At 40.6% G+C, this 19,925-nt stretch overlaps 1 protein-coding gene across 2 annotated transcripts in view; it reads left to right on the forward strand.

Moving 5' to 3' along the window:
* Positions 1-19,925, forward strand: part of SLC35F3 (solute carrier family 35 member F3) — a gene marked incomplete at its 5' end in the record, with an annotated part of 161,206 nt that overhangs the window by 83,468 nt on the left and 57,813 nt on the right. The window contains one exon of one of the 2 annotated variants that reach the window (XM_083857810.1): positions 17,423-17,498. The exons of the other annotated variant lie outside the window; for it this stretch is intronic. Within the exon in view, the coding sequence (XP_083713936.1) occupies positions 17,423-17,498 (76 nt within the window). Of the gene's footprint in view, positions 1-17,422; positions 17,499-19,925 lie in introns of those variants that run through there. 2 annotated transcript variants of the gene reach the window in all.

Here is a 19,925-nt window from a genome sequence, read left to right on the forward strand (position 1 = left end):
CTTTCAAATTTGAATCGTCGCTTCATTTTGTGAAATAATAACTGTGCTAGTTACTCATGGTAACTACATTTCCAGGACTGTATCATATTTATAAATCATGTATCTGAAATATTCACCATGCTTGTACTAACAGACTCTCAGCTTTCTGTTTGCTTTGAGTTATGCAAAGACAGCACACAGTGTGTACAGCAATACAGACGATGCCCTTACCAGCGCTCTCTCCATGCACCATCCTGCCCCCACGTTCCACTCAAGGTTTCTTCCCATCACGGTGTTGTCACTGTGATGGCTCCACGCTAACAACAGCCACACAGGACTGCAGACAATGCCAAAAACACCTAGTAACACTCCAAGCAGAATTTCTTGTCTCAGCTCTGAAACATAACAGAGCCAAATCAGAGCAATCTCAAGGTGATTGTAACAACCAGCCAAAATGGCTGAGTGAGGAGGAAAAGCCCTATCATGCTTTGTGTGAAAATCTAAAGCATTTTGGTGACTTAAGAGTCCAATTGTAGTGCTTTGACAAAGATGTTTTATAAAAAGCAGAGCAGCAGTTTCTGCTGCCTTTATAGGGAGGTTCAAACTGAAGAGGAGTATTTGAGATACGCCGTATCTTAATTGCAAAATAAGTCACTGCACAATATATCATGGGTCCTAATAATAATCTTCTCTTATTTGTTTATTATCATGTACCAGTTATGTATGAATGCATGGACATTTTGAGGAAGCAAATAAAATTATATGTTCTATCACTAGAATTACTTAAATAAATTTTTGAAGTTTTTTTTCTCCCTTGCCTTCTAGTTCAAAATTATAGTGAGTTTTCCATAAATAGTGTGTCTTTATGAAGATTAAGAATGCATTTTAGGATGTCATATGTACAGGTTATAAAGATGATATTGTGAATACCTACACAATTTTTCTATACTTCTCATAATGTTTTTTTATGTCTGGTAGCTGTTCACAGATGAGGCATGCCTGGTGTAAATCCTTTGCTCTGGTTCTTTCAATTTCCATTGAAAACCTTCTACACTTTCCAGCACTCCCAGTGGTCTGGTTCACTGCTGAAAAAGTAGTGATTCACTGAATCCTTCCTTCTGTGGGACTTCTTTTTTTCTACAATTCCATGGACTTTAGCAGAATAGATCAACTGTGCTCTTGGTGAGTTACCCAGAGCTGCCCAAGGTAGCAGTAAGTTTTCCAGAGATTGCAGCAGTAGCTTCTCTGTTGACTCCTGTGGAATTTGGATCTTATCTTCAAGACCAGGCTGCAGATACCTTTCTCCTAGAGAGTCAATAGGTATCATTCACATAAGCTTGTAGACTTGTACAGTGAAGCTTTCTGCTTCACTGAAATTCTTAGAACACATCTTTTTCCTTATATGATCTGAGAGAAGCCAAAGTATACATCCAGAGAAGTAGCAGAGAGTTAAGTACTCAGTAACAAATTTTGCCTAAACGCACTATCAAATGCTGCAGGAGTCTTGAGTCTTCACCCAGGATGGCTGAGCAGGACCTTCTACTTGCAGAGCTCCTGGATGTCTGGGTGCACCCATCTCTCCCCAGATGCCTTGCAAGAGCCTGTGCCTGTGTGTGTTCTGCAGAACACTCATGCTTGGCCTGGGGAGCTGGGGGCACCTGTGCTCTGTCACTAATGGATTTCCACATGCAGCACTTCACCAGCCAGCAGCAGTGCACACTTCCCTCAGCTGCTGCTGCTCAGAAATCCAAGCTGTGACTTAGTCTGCTGGTATCCACAGCCTGACTGTAGTAATGCTTTATTTCATCCGTTTTCTTCTGAAGACGTAATTTGTCTGTCTCAGGAGATTTAAATGATGGGCAGGTGTAAAGTGAATGAAAACAAATGTTGTCTAGCAAAGCAATAGGCTACATTCTTGATCATAAATATGAAAACATAGTTATAAATTAGAATGTTAAAAAAGGAAAGTGAGATAAAATCATATATATATATGTGAAATATTCTGACTGTCTTCTAAACTTTTCTGAGACATCTCTTAGCTATTACAGCTGAGAGCTAATCAAGAGATCAGCGTGCTGCATTGTAGAGTGTAATATGTTGTGGGCTCTCCTTGCACAGTCTCTGTCTTGGATTTTCTCTAATACTTAACAGTTGTCAGGATTACAATGTGTATAAATGATATATCAGAGCAATTCTAGGACCTCTGGTTTCCTATTAATCCATTTAGGAAAATGTATTGCATTTGCAGCCTGGGTTGGCTGCAAATGTGCTTGAGACACTATAATGGATATAATGAATGTTCTTGTTATATTGTCCAAGCCTGTCTAGGTTCCACTGTGCAAAGTCTCTCTTCATAGGAGAGGTGACCTTTTACAACAGACGTATCCTCCTGCTAATTACATTGCAGTCTCTTCCTGTCCCAGACAGAATGACTGTAATGTGAACATTCCTCCTTTCTGTAGGTAAATGTGATTTACGTATTATGAAAGGCAATACCTGTAGAGCATTTTGGTCTCACGAATTTGCTTACAAGAAAGACAGACACGTAGCCAGTTCTTTGTCTCCCTTAACATTCAAAACATTAAAATGTGACTTAGTCACTTCAGTTCCTTCTTTTCTTCCTCTGGCTTCTGTCAAAGTTGTTGGCAGGATTAATCACATTAAATCAGACCACTAAATTTAAAGAAACACTACCTTCCCAGTCTTCCTGGGTTCCACACTGAAGTAGCATAATTCCCAGTAAGTATAAATTCCTAATTTATTACATTAAATCTATCTTTTGTCCTCAGTTTTGACCAACTGTTCATGGACCAACTTCAGCAGGAATAGGAGAAAACATGAGATGGGGAAAAGACCAGAATCACAGAGAAGGTTCCGAATGAAGAAAAGATGGAAAGACAGAGCTATTTCATTTAGAGAAGGGTTAAATAGGAGAGAGCAAAGTGAGTGCAGGGGGAAAACAATGGTTGAGGGATCATGTTTCAGTCCTCTCCTGTTTAAGTTTTCCCATAAAACAAGAAAAAAAGGGAATTGTTTTGGATTACTTAGCCAGTAGAACAGATAGGCAGCAGCTGTGAAACGGAGAGTAGTCTTTTTCACATGGGGCAAAACCAACCTGTAGGACTCCTGCAATAAAAAATATACTGAGACTGTAAGTTCATCAGGACTCAGGAGTGGATGGGACTTTTCAGTTGGAGTTCAATGTAGTCCCAGCAACATCAAATGAAAGGGAAATGTGTATGACAAGGGTTAAATATATGACATGGAGAGGAGGAGGCAAATCAGCATCAGTAAAGCACTGATGAACATTTTTAGCTTTAAATATCTACTTAAAGCCACTCAGCAAATCACTCTGTAAGCAGCTACAGAGCTCTGAAGATGTACTCAAGTTGGTTAAGTTGAAGCTTCATTATTTAGTGTTTTGATTATATGCTTGGGCACTTTTCCAACGTATGGAGCCTGAAATTGAAACATGCTGAGGGGTAATGTCAGCAGCAAGCATACTAAGCATGGAATTATGAACCATGCAGTACAGCAGAAAAACACAGAATGCACATGTATCAAAAGTTGTAATATTTGAAAGCAGTCCTCCTATTGCCATTGCTCTGACTTCATCTGATGAAACATAGAGCCTGCTTAATATACATTACTTTTTTCAGGAATCATGGCATGTTACTGATGTGACAGATAAAAGTCTATGACTTACAATATGCTATTTTATATGACTATAATAGAAATTATTTTGTTCTGTGCTCACTTTCCTTTGTTCTTGTGAGTCTGAGACTCGGTTCAAGTCATTCTTGGGATCTATGGCAAATTTCTAAGGCTCCTTCACATTAAAATACGTACTGAGGAGGGAACATCTGAAAAGAAAAAAGAACAAATTTAAAAATGCCCTTGGTTGAGATTTATATTAAACCATTCTGATACACTCTCGTCTCTTATATATTATCCACAGTTGCTTTGCCTTTTTCATCCGGACACATTTGCCTCCTCCTTCTTATTCAGCTTCTCCCTTACTTAGGCTTTGGATTCTCATAATCTTCCTTAGTGCTGAACAGCAAAAAAAATTACTGCAAGCCTGGAGGACCTTCTCTGTTCCTTTTCATCCATCTGTATTATCTGCAACAGAAGTAGCAGTGATTCTAATTATGGAATTTCTGTAATCATTAACATTTTATAAATGATCTGTTTCTTCTTTGAGATGGTCCTATTCCAGCAGCAGATATTCTGTTCATATTCTCCTCTGTTACTGGCAAATTGTTGAGGATTTGGCAATTTTCAACCTGCAAGTAAGCTCCCTTCCCCCATTTGCTACTTTCATGGATATCATTTTCTGTTAATCTCTTTTTAAAATGAGGTTTCTTAATGCTCATGTGCAGCATTTAAGCAGGCAGGAGAATATCAGAATGTTAGTAGATAAGTGAAAAGGGAAGCATTAATGATTTCTGTTTGCTTTTCAATATCTTTCACCTCAAAGTTGTGCAACTATTAAAAGAAACCCAAACAAACAAAACCAAAATGAAAAACAAAACAAAACAAACAACCTCCACCCCCCACAAAAGAAAAACCCAACCCAATAAACAAACAAAAAAACTCTCCCAAAACAATGCCAGAGTACCAGAAGCCCAACACACTCAGCACTGATCAGGCAATCATTGGCAGTCCTTTTGAGTAGCAATTTTGTCATTGTACTTGTTTTGAGTTGGAAATAAAAAAGAAAACATAATTTCTCCAGGTGAAACACAGAAAAAATACAGCAGAATAAAGAACTTCCACAAAGATCCTGCTGATGGAGTTAAAGGGATGGAAGGTAGGTATGAAAGGTAGAACATAATGGCCCTGGTTGTTGCCAATATATAGTGACATCACACTACCATTTATAGCAAAGTTTTCAGCAAGTTTCTGTGACTTCCCTTGAAGCAGAGGAAGCAGTTTTGAAATTACAAACTATCTGAAAGTGAGACCAATCTGGTTGAACTTGTTATACATATCTGCACACTGAAATGTAGTAATTTTACTGGTAATGCAATGGGATGTGGTGTCTCTTCAGTTAAAGATTTTTCTGTTAAAAAAAAAATCAACAAACCCAAAAAAACCCCCAAATAATAGTAGGGGGAAAGTAAAACCACTGTGAAATAAAATGTAGAAGCGTTTCTTTTTTTCCACTGTAGTGACACAGGAAGGAAATAATAGGAAGAAACAGGTTATCCACACCAGAGATAAAAGACTTTTCCAATGAATGTAAGATGCTCATCACTACTTCTGATGGTATTCAATGATCACAGCACATGATAAACAGATGATTCTACTATTAAGGGTGAATTGTTTAGGATTAGCAATTACATACTACAAAGTTATGTTTGATAAGATAGAGGGGAGATAGGGAGGTAGTGAGATAAAAAACAAATAGCTTGGCTCAATGCTGAAGTACTTAAAATGATCAGATAGAGTGCCAATATCTAGGTGTTGGCTTCACTGAAAAATAACCTCTGTTGGAACAGCTGTATGGTTACATACAAGATAAAGAAGATTTATTTTTAAGTAAAAGGACTCAAACCACTCCTGCTCCTTAGGGATTTAGACAGTTTGCAGTCAGACATCAACTGGCAGTTAAATTGGGTGAAGCTTGATGTGGGTGGAATAGATTGACTAAAATGTAAACAGCTTATTGTCTTATCTTCAGGTACGTTATACAGTTGCAGAGGAGGAAGACCAGGATCATAACTCTTCTAAGTATATAGCATTAACTTAGATGAAACATTATTATTATTATTATTATTATTACCATTATTATTATTATTACCATATGACGTGGACTGAAGCATAGAAATTAAAGGCCAGTTTTCATCCAAATGTACTCCCCTAAAAGCTAGAGTTGTAGTTTGGAGGATTTCTCTGAAGTGTCTCTGCAGTTAGGGGTAGGAGACTGGCCTAAGGGATCTTCATCTGGATCCTGTCCAGACATCTAAAACATTCATATTTTTAAAAGAAATTTTCAAATAAATCTTTACACTCCTAAAATAATGAAATGGATGCAAGCTGTCTGTGAATATCTATTTGGATGCTGGTTTGGACTGATCTCTAATGCTTTTTTCTCAGCAAAGTGAACTTGCACTCCCAATATTTGCCTTGTTAGTATTTCATGTCTTCCTTGCTGCTGCCTTAATTATGCTTTTAATATTTGTATGGTTCTGTATCTTTTCTGTCTTTAGATTGTTTTCTTCAGCTGATGCTGTTTGTTTTGTCAGACACAAAAGTATAAGTCAAGAAAATGCCTCCCACAAATAAGCCTTCTATGACCTTATTTTACACAGTAATTAAAAGAGTAGCTCTTAAATATAAGAATAAAAAACTGTTCTGAGATCCTGGTTAACAAGCACAAGAGTCATTTCTCCTGTTTGATGGGTGAAAACTTATCTCAAGGTTAGTCATGCAGTGTCTTAACTCCTTGTAGATTTAAAGCTGTGGTTTTATCCTTTCATCTGTCTCACACAAGCCTTCCAGGCATAGTTCTGCAACCTCCCTTGTTCATCCAAACAATCAGGAAAAGAGCACAAGATAAGCTTTTCTGATGGGTAAAAAGAAACCAAGAAAAAGCTTGTCAATTCCCATATAATAATCTTGTGCCAGGGGAGTACAGATGCTTTTTCAATCAGGGTTTCTGAAGTTCCTTTAAATGCTATGCCCTATACAGTGATTATGGGCTTCAGCAAATAGGGCCTAAGAGGCCTTATAACCTTCCAGTCTCCTATAAACGCATTTGCTTACTGATTTTCCCTTCTTTTCTCTATGTGTCCATTGTTGCTGTCATTTTAATCCGCTCTAGAAAGTCAGTCCTAGAGAAATGCCATTAGTGAGGGAAAGACTGAGCTAACAGCAAGTCTTATGCTTACTTCTGGTGAAGTACTGGCTTATTCCCAGTGGTGTCTGAAAGAGCCAGAGACCCTGGTCTGAGTCTAAAGCTTTATTTTTTAGATCTCAATGAGCAACACTCACTTTGTAATTACATTTTGCATTAGAAATGCCAATATCCAAGCCAGGTGTTAATTGACATTGAAGAGTTGTCCCTTTTCAATGAGTTACTTCATGAAACAACTGTAAGTTATTTGCAAGGTGTTTTATACTTAGTTAATCAGGAATAAATTGCTTGGCTTTTGTGCTATTTATTTCTATCAGGTGGTATGGGATCTAGATTTATGTTTTGAATCATTGAGGGACTATGTATTGCATTGGGGAAGGCTTTAGACTTACGTGAAAAAAAGCAGTTGAAGAAATACTTGCTGCTGCCTGAATTATTACACATATCTAAATAATAAAGCCCCAGCCATGTTTGCCTCCTGCCTGTAATTGCAACAAAAAGCACTTGTGACTTTAATTACTTAGAGCAAATTTCAAGTGGCTTATTAATACCAACATAACCCTAGGACAGAATTATAGTAATGTTTGATATACTCTGGAAATGACATGCAAGGTATAAATCTGCTCTCCTGCTGCTTCTCAGTGGAAATTTAACCTGAGATCCAGACCTTCATCTGCTGGGAGTGGGAGAGGGAAGGAGAGCACAAACAGTCAACCAGGGGGAGTTTCCTTGTTCCAGATCTCAGGAGAAAGCTTCTGCTGTGGGTGCAGAGGCTGGAGCCTGTCTGATGGAGGTTCAGTGCAATTGAGAGGGAGATAAATAGGCTGTCTCTGGGCCTCAAGTCCCTTGTCCTACAATCATCCAGGCACCTGCCCAGTTCCTAGCAAAGATCAGAGCATACCTCATCCTACTGTAAGTGACACCAGAAGCTGATGCTGCCCCATTGGGTACCAGCCAAGGGAGCCTCTGATGGAGGGCAGTTGTCTCCCCATTACTCCTACTTCATATCTCTGTGCCATACAGTGAATGCTCCTATGAAAATAGGAGCTGACAAGACTGCTTTGTGTGACAGGAAGGATACAAATCAGCTGGATTCTCCAATGGATTTGGATCTGGGTGGTCATAGTGAAGAGATCAAACTGCAGCTAAAGAAGTAGTCAGAAGTCTCCTTGCACAAGGACACATTAACCTCTAACAACACATTATAGGACAAGGAGCCTCCTTTTAATAGAAAATTGTGTTTCTAGTAGTGTGTTTTTTACTCTGCATGAAAGGAATGGGATCTGATTAATTCTCCTGCTCTATCCAAAGCACACATGGACATTCCTCACAATAAGCAGTTGCTTCAGTTTTTCTGAATTAATTTAACATTCTTATTATTTCCTATTCCAATTATGTTTTGTATTTGTGTTCTGATGCTTGCCTGAACTATTGTCCGGCTGTCTTTGGCTTATTCTACCTGGCAGTCCTCACTTTCCTTCTTTATCTTGTTTTTTTCTGCCTAATGCTTTGACCTCTTCTAGTTTTCCTGTGGATTCCTAGCTTATCATGACCCTCCCTCCAACTACTCTATAAGACAAAATTTTTTGTTTGCCTACATTTTACATTTGGTTTCCTTTTAGCTGTTTCATTACTACAGTTTTATCAGCAATGACAGTTCCAACACAGAGTGCATTGAATGCAATAATGAAGTCCCCATTAGTTCAAAAGAAAATTAACTGAGTCATGGGAATGTAAAACCATGTGCCTAATCTTATTACAGATATCCCTGGTACTGTTAATTAATCATCCAGATTCATTCCCCAAAAGCATTAACCAAATCCAGTCTAGAAGTTGGGGGATTAATGATAAGCAGCAAGAAGGCTTTATAAAGAGTTGTCTTGTTATTGCATGAAAGTCAGGGCTTATAGCATAGCATGACACATCTTTGGCGCTCACAGCCATTGTCACATAAGCATGGAACTTGGAATTTCTACTCCAGCATTTTTAAAAATTGCCATGACTATTTTAACAAGATTTGTAAAGATTTAGCAGTTCCTGCTAGTAAGAGACAGCATGAATCCACTGTAACTTCTTTCATCTTGTACTGCAAGAAAAAAAAGACAAGATCTACCAATGGATATTCACATCCTAAGGAAGGTTGTAGAAACCGTTCCTTTTTGAAACACTATGTAAATTGCAAACTCCTAAACATTGGCAGGGATCAAGCTGACAAAGGATAAAAGGTGTGTATCATACAGAACCTTCACAAACAGCATATATATCTTGTGCCCACATGGGTGGGGAAAAATAAGGTAGTAAATTTAGTTAATTACTGTAGTAAATTTATGTGCCATAGTACAGTCCCAGCTGAAAATCGGGAGAAGCATGTGAGTGACTATAATTTTCTTCCTGTTTCTTTCCTGACCTCCTTCCCAGATCCTAAGGCTGTGGTTCTTCTATATCTGCTGAAACCTAAGGCAATGTGTAAAACCTTCTCACCAATATCTGACCATTATGTACGAAATATTTTAGAGTTAAGCTGAATTTCCTATCTGAAGAATATAAAACATGCAAAGTTTTTTGCTTATTTTAGATTAAATTCATCAAATAGAAAATATAATGTTACAATACTGCCTTGTTCATCCAAAGTTAACTGTTGGAAAGAAGCTTCCCATTTTCCTCAGTCTCAGCCCTCTCTTGAAGGCTTCTACAATCACAGTGTTATAAATTATACTCTTCGTTGCCCATGCATTAATCTGATATGGCTACACCTAAATCTGCGGAATTATTCTGGTTTTGCATTGTTATGAATCTCCCAACTATATCCATCATTCTTCATATAAAGTACCTTCTTTCTGAAGGGACAGAGCAGCCCCTCATAGCTTTCCAGCCACAACCTCAAGCTACTTTCCTGTCTTTGAGCCTGCTCTTTTAATCAAAACTCCCATGGCCTTGAACCAGCACAAAGGACTTATTCTTTCTCTGTGGTGTTGCCCATGAATATAGTGAAAGGTCACTATGTCTTTGCTGTAGGCATTCATCTGACACTGCATTGTGCAGCAATGCACTTGGGAGGTTAAAATAATTCGCTTTGTAAAGATGTATAAGGTTATGAATCAATTTATGATTATCTAGAGTATTAAGAGAGGTACTTCTTGGTTTGCAAAGCACTCTTTCACTGTCATTTCAAAAATTCATATTTAACATGTGACCAAAAGATTTTAATTATTCTTGCACTAATGATAAACAGCAGTAATAATATATTCACGTTCTGCACTAATAATAAAAGGCACCCTCTTCATTAAGAAAGGGTAATAGATTACAAATATTAAGCCTGTTATATATACCTTGAGTGTTGAATAACAATAATGCTTGGATGTTCTCAGGGCTTTTCAGCATGGAATCTCAAAAGCACATGAAGAAAGTAGTCAAGTTTTGTCCCAAGGTACTTTTGAGTAACTGGTGGCAGCAGCTTTACTCAGGCCTGGTGCCATGATGATGGCAGAGCCTGAAATGGAGTGGGAGGATTGCACTGCCACTGCTCACTGCACACACCAATAGGTACTTTTAGATTTTACAATAGGCATTCCCACCCCAGCATTTTTCTCCCTTTTCCTTTTCCCAGTGTCTGAAGGCAGATACTCATCTAGAAAACAGGTTTATATTGCTGTCACATAATGAGGTAGCTGGGACGCAACTATACTAATATGTGCCCTAATGGCAGCTGAAAGAAGTAAAAGGAAAAGCTTCCCCCAAAAAAGAGAAGTAGCCAGTGGGCTCAAGAAAAACAATTGGCCTCAGTGAGAGTGGGAGACTGGAGTGATTAGGATAGCAGGATAGGGAGGGTATAATTACAAAGCATGTGCTGCTAAAAGGCTCATCCTATATAATTTCTTTTAAATAATATCTAAGCTTGAAGGGTGAACTCAGTGTGCCAAACTGATTGGTCTCTCTGAGGGCAATCAGCACAGCTACTTGCTTTAAGCATTTCAGTGAGAGTTCCCAGGAAAATTAACCTGTTTGCTTCAAGAGATCTGACTTGCTGCTTCCAGAGAATTAACCCAGAAGCCCACTGGAGCCCACTGCTGAACCTCACTTGGAGCTCCTGTGAGGAAGCAGGGCACACCTGGAAAATCTGGGGAAAGTCTGTGCCTAGGACATTATTTTTAATCCTCATCTTAAATTCTTCTGGACATAGCACCATTATTGTGCACAGTCAGAAACTTAAATCATAGAGCAAAGGATCTGAGAGCTTGAGAGCTTGAGAGCTGCACAGCTTCTGGGCAGCTACAGCAAATTGGTCTAAGACACTTCCAAAAATCCCAGTACTAACTGTTAAGGGTTGTGATGGACATGAGCAGTTAAAAAAGAAGACACAATTGAATGGAGTTTTTTCTGTTTGCCTGTGTAACTTTATAAGTGCATGTGGCATTCACTTCATATTGCAAGCTCTTTAGTGTTGACACTGGGAGAAATTTGACGAAGGAAATACATGAAAGAGAAAAGACAATGCAAAGGAAAAAAAGAACCAAAGAAATACTGACAATAAAAAATAAGAAGAAAAACAAAGTGCAGAGTATACACAGGAGAACAGGAAAGAATGTAGTTATTTAAAGTGTTTAAAATCAGTCTTCCTGGTAAAAGCGCAACACAGGAATCAGTCTGGATCTGCTGGCTCTTACATGTCCTAGTGTTTTAGATAGGCAGCAATTTTCTTACTGCCAAATGTCTGGCAAGTTATTTATGTAGGTTGAAACCCTCTCCACAGGCCATTGGGAGTGCTTAAATCCTACCTAATCTTTGGTTCGATCAGCTTAAATTGGACAGATTTTGTGATTTTCATCCTAAGCACTGTCTGTAAAAATAGTGACTTGAAATACAGAATATATCCCCTCAAAAGTATCTTTACTGTTATTTTCTAAAAGATCTTTGGATGCCCCTTTTTCATCTCATCTCTTATTCCTGTCTTGCCTGATACAAATTGGGACAGCAGTGCAGAGTTCTGTAAATATTCAGGTGAGAAGATTAATTCCAGGCTTAAAACCCATGTTTTTAGGTTTTAGATATTTTAGTTCTGTTTTCATATATTCCAACTGCACATATTTTTCACCTACTCTTCCTTCAGTGCTCAAAGTGTGAGCTACTGTCAAGCATGGTCTCCTGGTCTTTGCATCTTTGCTGGAAGTCAAGTCCTCCTAAACTGGAGTGTTTCAGGAATAGAGGTTTAACTCAGCTTACACACTGTTTATGGTGGCAGAAAATGTGCACAACTACATTGAAATGCATTTCACATCCAGTGCTTTGCAAAAACAACTGGCCAGGAGTGGTGAGAATGTAGAGGTGATGCCCTGTTATTTTTAATACTGCACATATCCTAGGTAATTAAGGTTTAAGAAGTAATTGTTGCTGCATTGTTGATGTTGATGGTGTAACAATGTCCTTTTTTATGATTTGAGGTGATTTGGGTCTTGTAGTCAATGTACCATATACAAATATGCAAGGAAAAGCAATTGTCAGATAAACCCAGGAGAGTGTTAAAACTCTGAGATTAAATTTAGCTTTTCTCTTATATTTTGTGGAATTCACCAGTATTATTTGAAATGCAGCTGTTCTTTATGCAGAACACCAGGAGAGCTTCTCATAAAATATTGGAAATAGTTAATATTTTATGAGACTTGGAAATAAAATCCAGCAGTGCCATCTTCTCCAGTAATGCTTACAGCAGCTACAAACAGAAGGATGAAGAAAAAAAAAAAGAGAGGAAGATATTCTCACCAGGACTTTGCATCTATGTCTAGGAACTGTTGGATTCGTAGTCGTGTAGACAATCTGCAGCCCTTACAAACACCTCACATTTCACTGTTATCTGTAGCAGTCTCTTCTGATCAGATTTGCAGAGAAGGCATTCAGGTACAGCAGGGACTCTATAGCAGTGTCTGTGTGGTGCTGTCTGCTGAGAACCTTTGGCCAGGGAGCTTTGAATCCCTCCTATTCCTTACTCCTTCCCTTCACAGCCTTGTTCTGTGAATTCAAGACATGATACTAGAAGTAAATGAACTATTTTGGAAGAGGGAAAATTGGAAAAACATTGTCCTCACAGCTAGGTTAATATTGCAGAGAAAACCCGTATGTAAATTTGATAAAAATGTGAATTTGTTCTGAGTGGAGACTGTGAATGTAGGAGGCTGCAAACAGAATAGTGGTTGATGGTCACTAGACAGAGCATCTCAATGCAGATTTCAGAATAATTTCAGGACAGTAACCATTACTTCCAAAACAGCTAAGACTTGTGTTGGAAATGTGCTTTTGACATTTGTGTTTTTTGAGCTGGAAAATAGAAACAGATTATAAAGTTATTAGTTATAGTAGCCAAGCAAAAGTAACAAAGCATCCAAGCAGAACAAGCTCCTCACAAAGAGACCGATAATTATTTGTGGAGAATATTCACCAAATTACTTCAAATATATTACAGGAAAGGATGGGGTTTTTGTTTTGTTTTGTTGTTTTGTTTTGTTTTGTGTTTTTGGTTTTTTTGTGGGTTTTTTTGTTTTGTTTTGTTTTTTTGTTTTTGTGGTTTTTTGTTCTTGTGGGGTGTTTGTTTGTTTGTTTGTGTTTGGTTTTGTTTTGTTTTGTTTTGGGGTTTTTTAAATTTTTTTTTTTCCTGGCAGGTTGTGGCCAGTGTTGGTATTGTATATGTGTTTGACTCCTAACACATGAATTCATTCTGGTATGAGATGGAGCCTATTAGGAAATTTGCTACATGAGTAAAAGTCCACACTCCATTTCCTTTAAGGTTGCTAAGCGCAACAATTATTGCCCTCAGTGGTAAGGCAAGCACATAAATTAATAAATGTCCTATTAATGAGTACACTAAACATGAAAATGTCTGAACTGGGAAATACCAACTGTGCCTGTTAGCAACATTGTGTTTCATGTTGGTTAAACAAACTAGCTAAGAGGATAAAAATCAAAGGCTGTAGCACACATAACTGAGAATTTAGTTTTGTCTTCAATCTACCTTCCTGTGCGAATAAAGAATCTTTTAGGAAACTGATTATGATCCATAGGTTTAAAAGCAGTGCAATGCTGAGCGTTAGCACACTTTTATAAAGGTTTATATGTACAAAACCAACCCAATTATTCTAATTTATTAATCCAAAATGAAGAAGGGTAGCCAACTCTAACAAAACTAGTTCCATCAAACTACAAAGTCTAAGAATTCTTCAAACTGGGCAAATTCTGACTGCCTTATCCTGAATTTTTAGTCCTTTTTCCTATCCTTGCTATTGATTGGTAATAAAAATCTGCCTTTTCCAGTTTACAAAGTTTGAGAGTTTCTCTCCATATTTGTAAGCTGTTCACAGACAGACATTCACCAGTTTCTCCTCTATTGCCATACAGGAATGGTGTTTTAAAGGTAAAAAGACGTAAGTTTGGCTCGAACTTTTACCCAATGTGAATGAATTTTGCATTGCTTGTACTGTAAGATGCTTATGGTAAATGAAATCAAATGCAATCCAGCAGTAAATGTGTTAAAGCTTGGGGAGGTGGGGATGATGCAGCTACAGAAAGTAACAAGCCTGCTGCCAAATGCAGCTTTCACAGAAGACTCCCTGGAACACCATCCTTTGGCACCCTAGTCTTCATTAAATAAACACATCTTGTTTTTATTGTGATATGTGGCTGGTATTTTTATGCACAGTGTAAGACAGGGGCCTAGTGTGGATTTCTGGTCCAAGTGTGTGTGCCTGTAAGGGCAGCAAGAGAAACCAGAGGCTGTGAAAAGGCTCTGGGGTTGGAGTTGAGCAGAGCTGTATGTGAGTCAGCTGTACTTCCCACACACACATTGGGCAAAAGGTTTCCAAGAGCCCATATGCCGGATGTCCTCTCCCTAGTTTGAAACCAGGCTTAGTTGGATATGGAATGTCCTCAATGGCTTTGAAAGCTTCTCTGGGTGACTAATCTGAACACTGAGGAGTGGAAGCTTGAGTGCTGTGGCCATGCAAAGCATCATCAGAGGAGGAAGGAGGACAAGATGCCTCAGATCTCCTGCAGCACCAGCTGCAGAGGGGGCCAGCCAACCACAGGAGAGACTGCCATACACGTCTTTGACATTTGGAGTTCCAGGCTTAAATAAAGCACTGTGAGCCTGAAACATGTTAACAACTCTGCAAAGCCCAAAATATTATATATGTGCAGGTTTAAAGTCACATGTCATCCAAAACCCCATTTTTTCATTGTCATTTTCTATGCGAGCAGCACCACCCTCCAAGTAAAATAATGTATTTACCATGTCTTTCCTTTAATAAATAAGAGAGCATAAGCCTTTTAGAAGGAAAGAATATAAGTGCTCAGCAACAAAGACTTTTTAATAAGTATCCTTTTAATTCTTATCACCATCCCATTGATTGCAACTACAACCAGAAGAGAAGTCTGATTATCCTTCCACAGCCATTTACCTCTGGGAAAAAAATTGATGATATTTGGATGTAAAACTCCGATTTAATGTTTTACTCCTTATATAGCCAAGGCTGAGATGATCCTGGAAGATCTGCTCAGAGCAGAAGCCAAACAGAGTTCTCCAGGTTCTGGTGTTACTTGTCATCTGAATCTAAGGGAGTCTCTTAAATTATGTAGCTGTGTTTTAACTACCAGTGAGCCTGAAGTTTCTTGCCAAAGGCAGTGTAAAATGAGTTAATATTTTACAATGTGCTTTGAAATCCTCAGATAACAGGCACTGCAACATCACAAAATATTTCATGGACAGAACCATCTGAGGTGAAATCTGCGTCTCTTTATGTAACTTCTTTCAATAACCAGAAACCAAATGGACTCTGAGACTAAATAGTGCAATGAAACAAGATGGACCCATAGTTCTCAAATGCCTACGATCTATAAAATCACAGGAAACTGAATTGGTCAGACAGTTCTACTAAAAAGTCTTGGAAATAACCACAAAAACTAGGATTGTCTTTATTTCATTTGACCAAGCTGATATTTTGTGGTCTTAGCACTGAGTACATGATTATTTTTTTTCAGAAGAATCACTTTGAAAGCAGCTTAATGATTTTTGTATAAGGTTCAACCCAAAAGTTGCACAGAAGAGGCACAGGAAGTGCAAAACACCCTGGAGCTTCATCAGACTGCAGATCAGCCAATGAGACCCATGCAAACTAATAGCGTGAAAGCTTGAGAAAACTCACCTCTTAAATATAAAGAACTTTCTAGCCCGCAGAAGTAAGGCGGTGTTTTCCCACGGTTTCCTGAAAAGTCTGTCAGGACTGATTTTCAATAGCTACTATTTATATAAATAAAGAATACTTTGGAATGTTTGTGGAGTATTAATGGCTGCCCAGTCTTGTTTGCAAAGTACACTCATTTTAATTTGACCAGATCTTAAGAAATATTGAGTATTTGCGCCTCGTCTGCTGACGCATCTCAGTGTGGAACCAGGTAAATCTGCAGAGTATTTTCATATCCACAGAAACAATCACAAGGAGCAAAGAAGGGTGCTGAGGTCACTGTGCTCAGCATCTTGTGAATCCTGGGGCTTTGCTTACAGTGATAGAAATCTTTTTTACATCTTTCAAACTCATTCATTATGATGTGTTCTCTCCTTGCATTAAGTCTTGTTAGTTAACGCCAGTTAGATTTTTGTGCTCTGACAGAGGGGTAGCTCTATCACACGTTGTTGGGATGTCATGATTGGGGATCTTAAAATTATTGCTGAAAAAAACCCAAAAATGCCAAAAAAGGTTGCTACAAACAAGCAGCATCCAGTTGTGACATATGACATTCCATTTAACATGTGTGGATATGGGCATGCTTCATTTTGTGCCTCAAAAAGAAGTTGTTAAACTGTGTTAAGAGAGCTGTAGAGTATGTGACTGCAGGTATTGGAGTATTATTGGTAAATCCATGGAGTATCTCATCTTGGCTGCCGGGTCGAGTTTTGGTCTCCCTCCAAAAGGATAGAGCAGGAGCAGAAAGGCTGTGGCGAGGATGGCTGGAATTACACGGATGAAATTGACCCAGAATAGTGGCTGGACCTGAAGGAAAACAAAGGAGGGCTAATAGAGAGTAAATAACGGATTGGTTCGGAGAGTGTAAATTCTCCTTTCCCCTCAGACAGTGCGGAGAGAACTAAGCAGAGCGCGATGAGCCCTCTCCGCGCGGTGCAGCAGCCCAGCGGCGGCAGGCACGGCCGGGAGCGGGGCTGGCGGCTCCGGGCAGCCCTGGCGCACCGGCGGGGCGGGAGCGGCGTGTCCGCAGCCGCATTACGGGCCCGGCTCCCCGCGACCTCCGCCCGAGCCGTCCGGGGGCTCGGCAGCGCCTCCCCCGCCTCGACCCGGGGGGCGGCCCCGGGAGCCCTGGGGGCGGGCGGGGGGGGCCGTGCCGGTGACGTCGGGTTTGCAGCAGCCCCGAGCGGCAGCGGGCGGGCGGGCCAGCCCCAGCCCCAGCCCCCGCCGCCCGGTGCTGCGGCAGAGGGCGGCGGGCCGGGAGCCGAAGCGGGGAGCGCCGCCGAGGAGGGCTCCGCTCCGGAGGCGCCAGGATGTAGGCGCGGGGCGGCGGGGAGCTGCCGCCGGCGACGGGCTCGCCATGAAGAAGCATTCGGCCAGGGTGGCCCCGCTCAGCGCCTGCAACAGCCCCGTCCTCACCCTCACCAAAGTGGAAGGTAAACGACGTGGCCGGGAGCGGGACGAGGGTTTCCCGGGAGGAGCGGGTACCGCGCCAAGGGATGCTCCGGGGCGAGCCGGTGCGGTGCCGGGGCGATGCCCGGCCGCGGGGACTGCGCGACTCGTGGGCGGGCGGTGGGAACACACCGGGAGCGCAGCTCTCCCCCGCCGCCGGGCATCGCCGGCTCTTGCTCTGTCCGCCGCCCTGCTCAGCCCTGGGTCTTTCCTCGCCCGTGCTCCAGAGACAGAGCGCCTCTCCGGACCTCCCCTCGGGGCTCGGCAGTAGCCCCCAAACCCGTGGGCAAGTGACTGCCATGCAGGACGCTTGGCAGGAGGGAAGGAAGATGCTCGGCAGGTTTGTTCTCCCGATGTGAGGAATGCAGCCCCGAGTTCCAACCATCTGTCCTCACCTCTGTTTGCCAATCCAGCTGCATGGTAGCCGTGGAGTTGGAGGGACATAAGAGCCAAAGAGTAATGGGGGCTGGCAGACCTTTAGGGACCACAGGGACCTTTGAAGTCTTTCAGGGATCATGGCCGGGGACTTTGAAAAGGACATTGATGTGCTCAGGAAGGTTCCCTTGAAAAATATGTGGGTGAGGAGCTGCTATCTTGGGTAGAAACCTGTAACCTGTAAGCCATGTCCTAGAGATGTAGGGGTGATGCAAAGGCAGGGAAGGAAGAGGAGCCTGTCTGAAGCATGGATACAGAGCTCAGTTTCTGAAGGAAGAGCAGAAGGAAAGCTGCTGGTTTGGAGGATATGTAGTTGGTTGAGAGAATGGAGCTGGTGAAAGAAAAAGGTTGGCCAGGGGAATGGAAGGAGGAGAGGCAAAAAAGGGATGAGCAGAGAGAGGCAAAGAGGAAGAACAGCTGAAAAAAGGGAATGATTGAATGGTAAGATGTAATATGTGTGAGACTCCAGAGAAGGCTTATGAAAAACAAAAGAAAAACCTAATACTGAAATACTGAGAAATTAATAATGAAAAAGAAAAAATGGTAGCAAAAGCTGTGTGGAGCAGAAAGTGAGAAAATGCAGAAATTGCAAGAGGAAAAAAGGAACTAAAAGCAGCAAGTAAGAGTGGAAAGGGGTACCTGAAGGTTCTTTTTTCAGTTCACAGAATATTCATCTGTTGCATTCCCATAACATAAAAAACAGAGAAAGGAAAAGGGATCCTAATTTTCTAATGAAAAGAGCAGGCCTGATCTTCATTACACTATAATTAGAATTTTAAAAAGCCCTTAGAGTTGACCCCGTGCACAATAGAGTGTTTCTCTCAATGTTTGCATTGGAAGCTCCTCTGGGCAAGGAGCTCGCCTCCCTTTCTTTTGGTGCACTGCACAAGCTTTATGAATCATAAATAATAATAACCTACCAGGTTCCAGCTTTGAAATGTGGGTCATCTCATTCCTCTTTTACCAGTTCAAATACAGTTTATTACCTCCCTTATATAGAAACAGAGCAGTCTTTCACTGTGCCATAAAATTGAATTCTTTCAAGCATTTCCATGTCTATTCTGCATACCAGCTCTCAGATACCCTATTGCTGCCCACCAGGGACTTCGTTGACCTAGTTGGACTTTTCCTTCTTTTCTTCAGATTCCTTTTATTGCCTTGATGGTGTATGCCTTGGTGGGCCTGGAGTTTCTTTCCTTCTCTTTTAATGAAACAGACTGGCTCCATTTGAGAGCTTGCTTTTCCAAACCAATTCACATTTCCTTCCAGACTAACATTGACTAATTTTGCCAGCTAGTGTTAACGCCATTTATTAAAAAAATAATAAATAAATGTAGTTATAGGCAAAAATAAAGTCAGACAGCTGGCACTGTGGTCTGCTGACTTTCCTTGGCCTGACTGCCATACCTCTGGCAAAGATTTGTCTTTCTCTGGTAGTCTAAGTCCGTTGCAGAGGCATAGATAATGTTACAAGAGCAAGACAGCAAAAACTTTCATCTCCTTCAAAGTTATGATTATTTTCTCCCCTATCAACCGCCATCAAAGTGTCTCAAGGATCTTTGGCGGAACCACTAGGAGTATGTTTCATTCCAGGATGGTTAGTCAAGAGGAGCCTTTCATTGATATGCATTGCTGTAAAGCCCTCCAGCATTCCTTCTCTTTTCCTGCCGGTGCAGTGACTTCTTTGCTTTAAAAGGAAGATAAGGACTTTGTGCGTTCAGAAGCGTGACTGCCATTCCAAATTATTTTGGAGATTGAATCATCAGTATGCTCAGAGCCTGCTGTACCAGCACTTTTCAAGACAACTGTGTCTACATGCATTGCTCAGGCAGGCAGTAACCATACCATGTGTTTTCTGTGCCTGGTACCACTGTACACCCTTCGTATTTCGAGAAATGTAGGCTTGGTGCCTGATTCGTGCTTGTTCTTCCTTCTGTTGCTGTTTTTGTCACCAATTTCTGTCCACACTGCAGTGG

The sequence above is a fragment of the Zosterops lateralis genome (genome assembly GCF_965231275.1).
Source record: "Zosterops lateralis genome assembly, chromosome: 3".
In the NCBI taxonomy this organism is placed as follows: Eukaryota; Metazoa; Chordata; class Aves; order Passeriformes; family Zosteropidae; genus Zosterops; species Zosterops lateralis.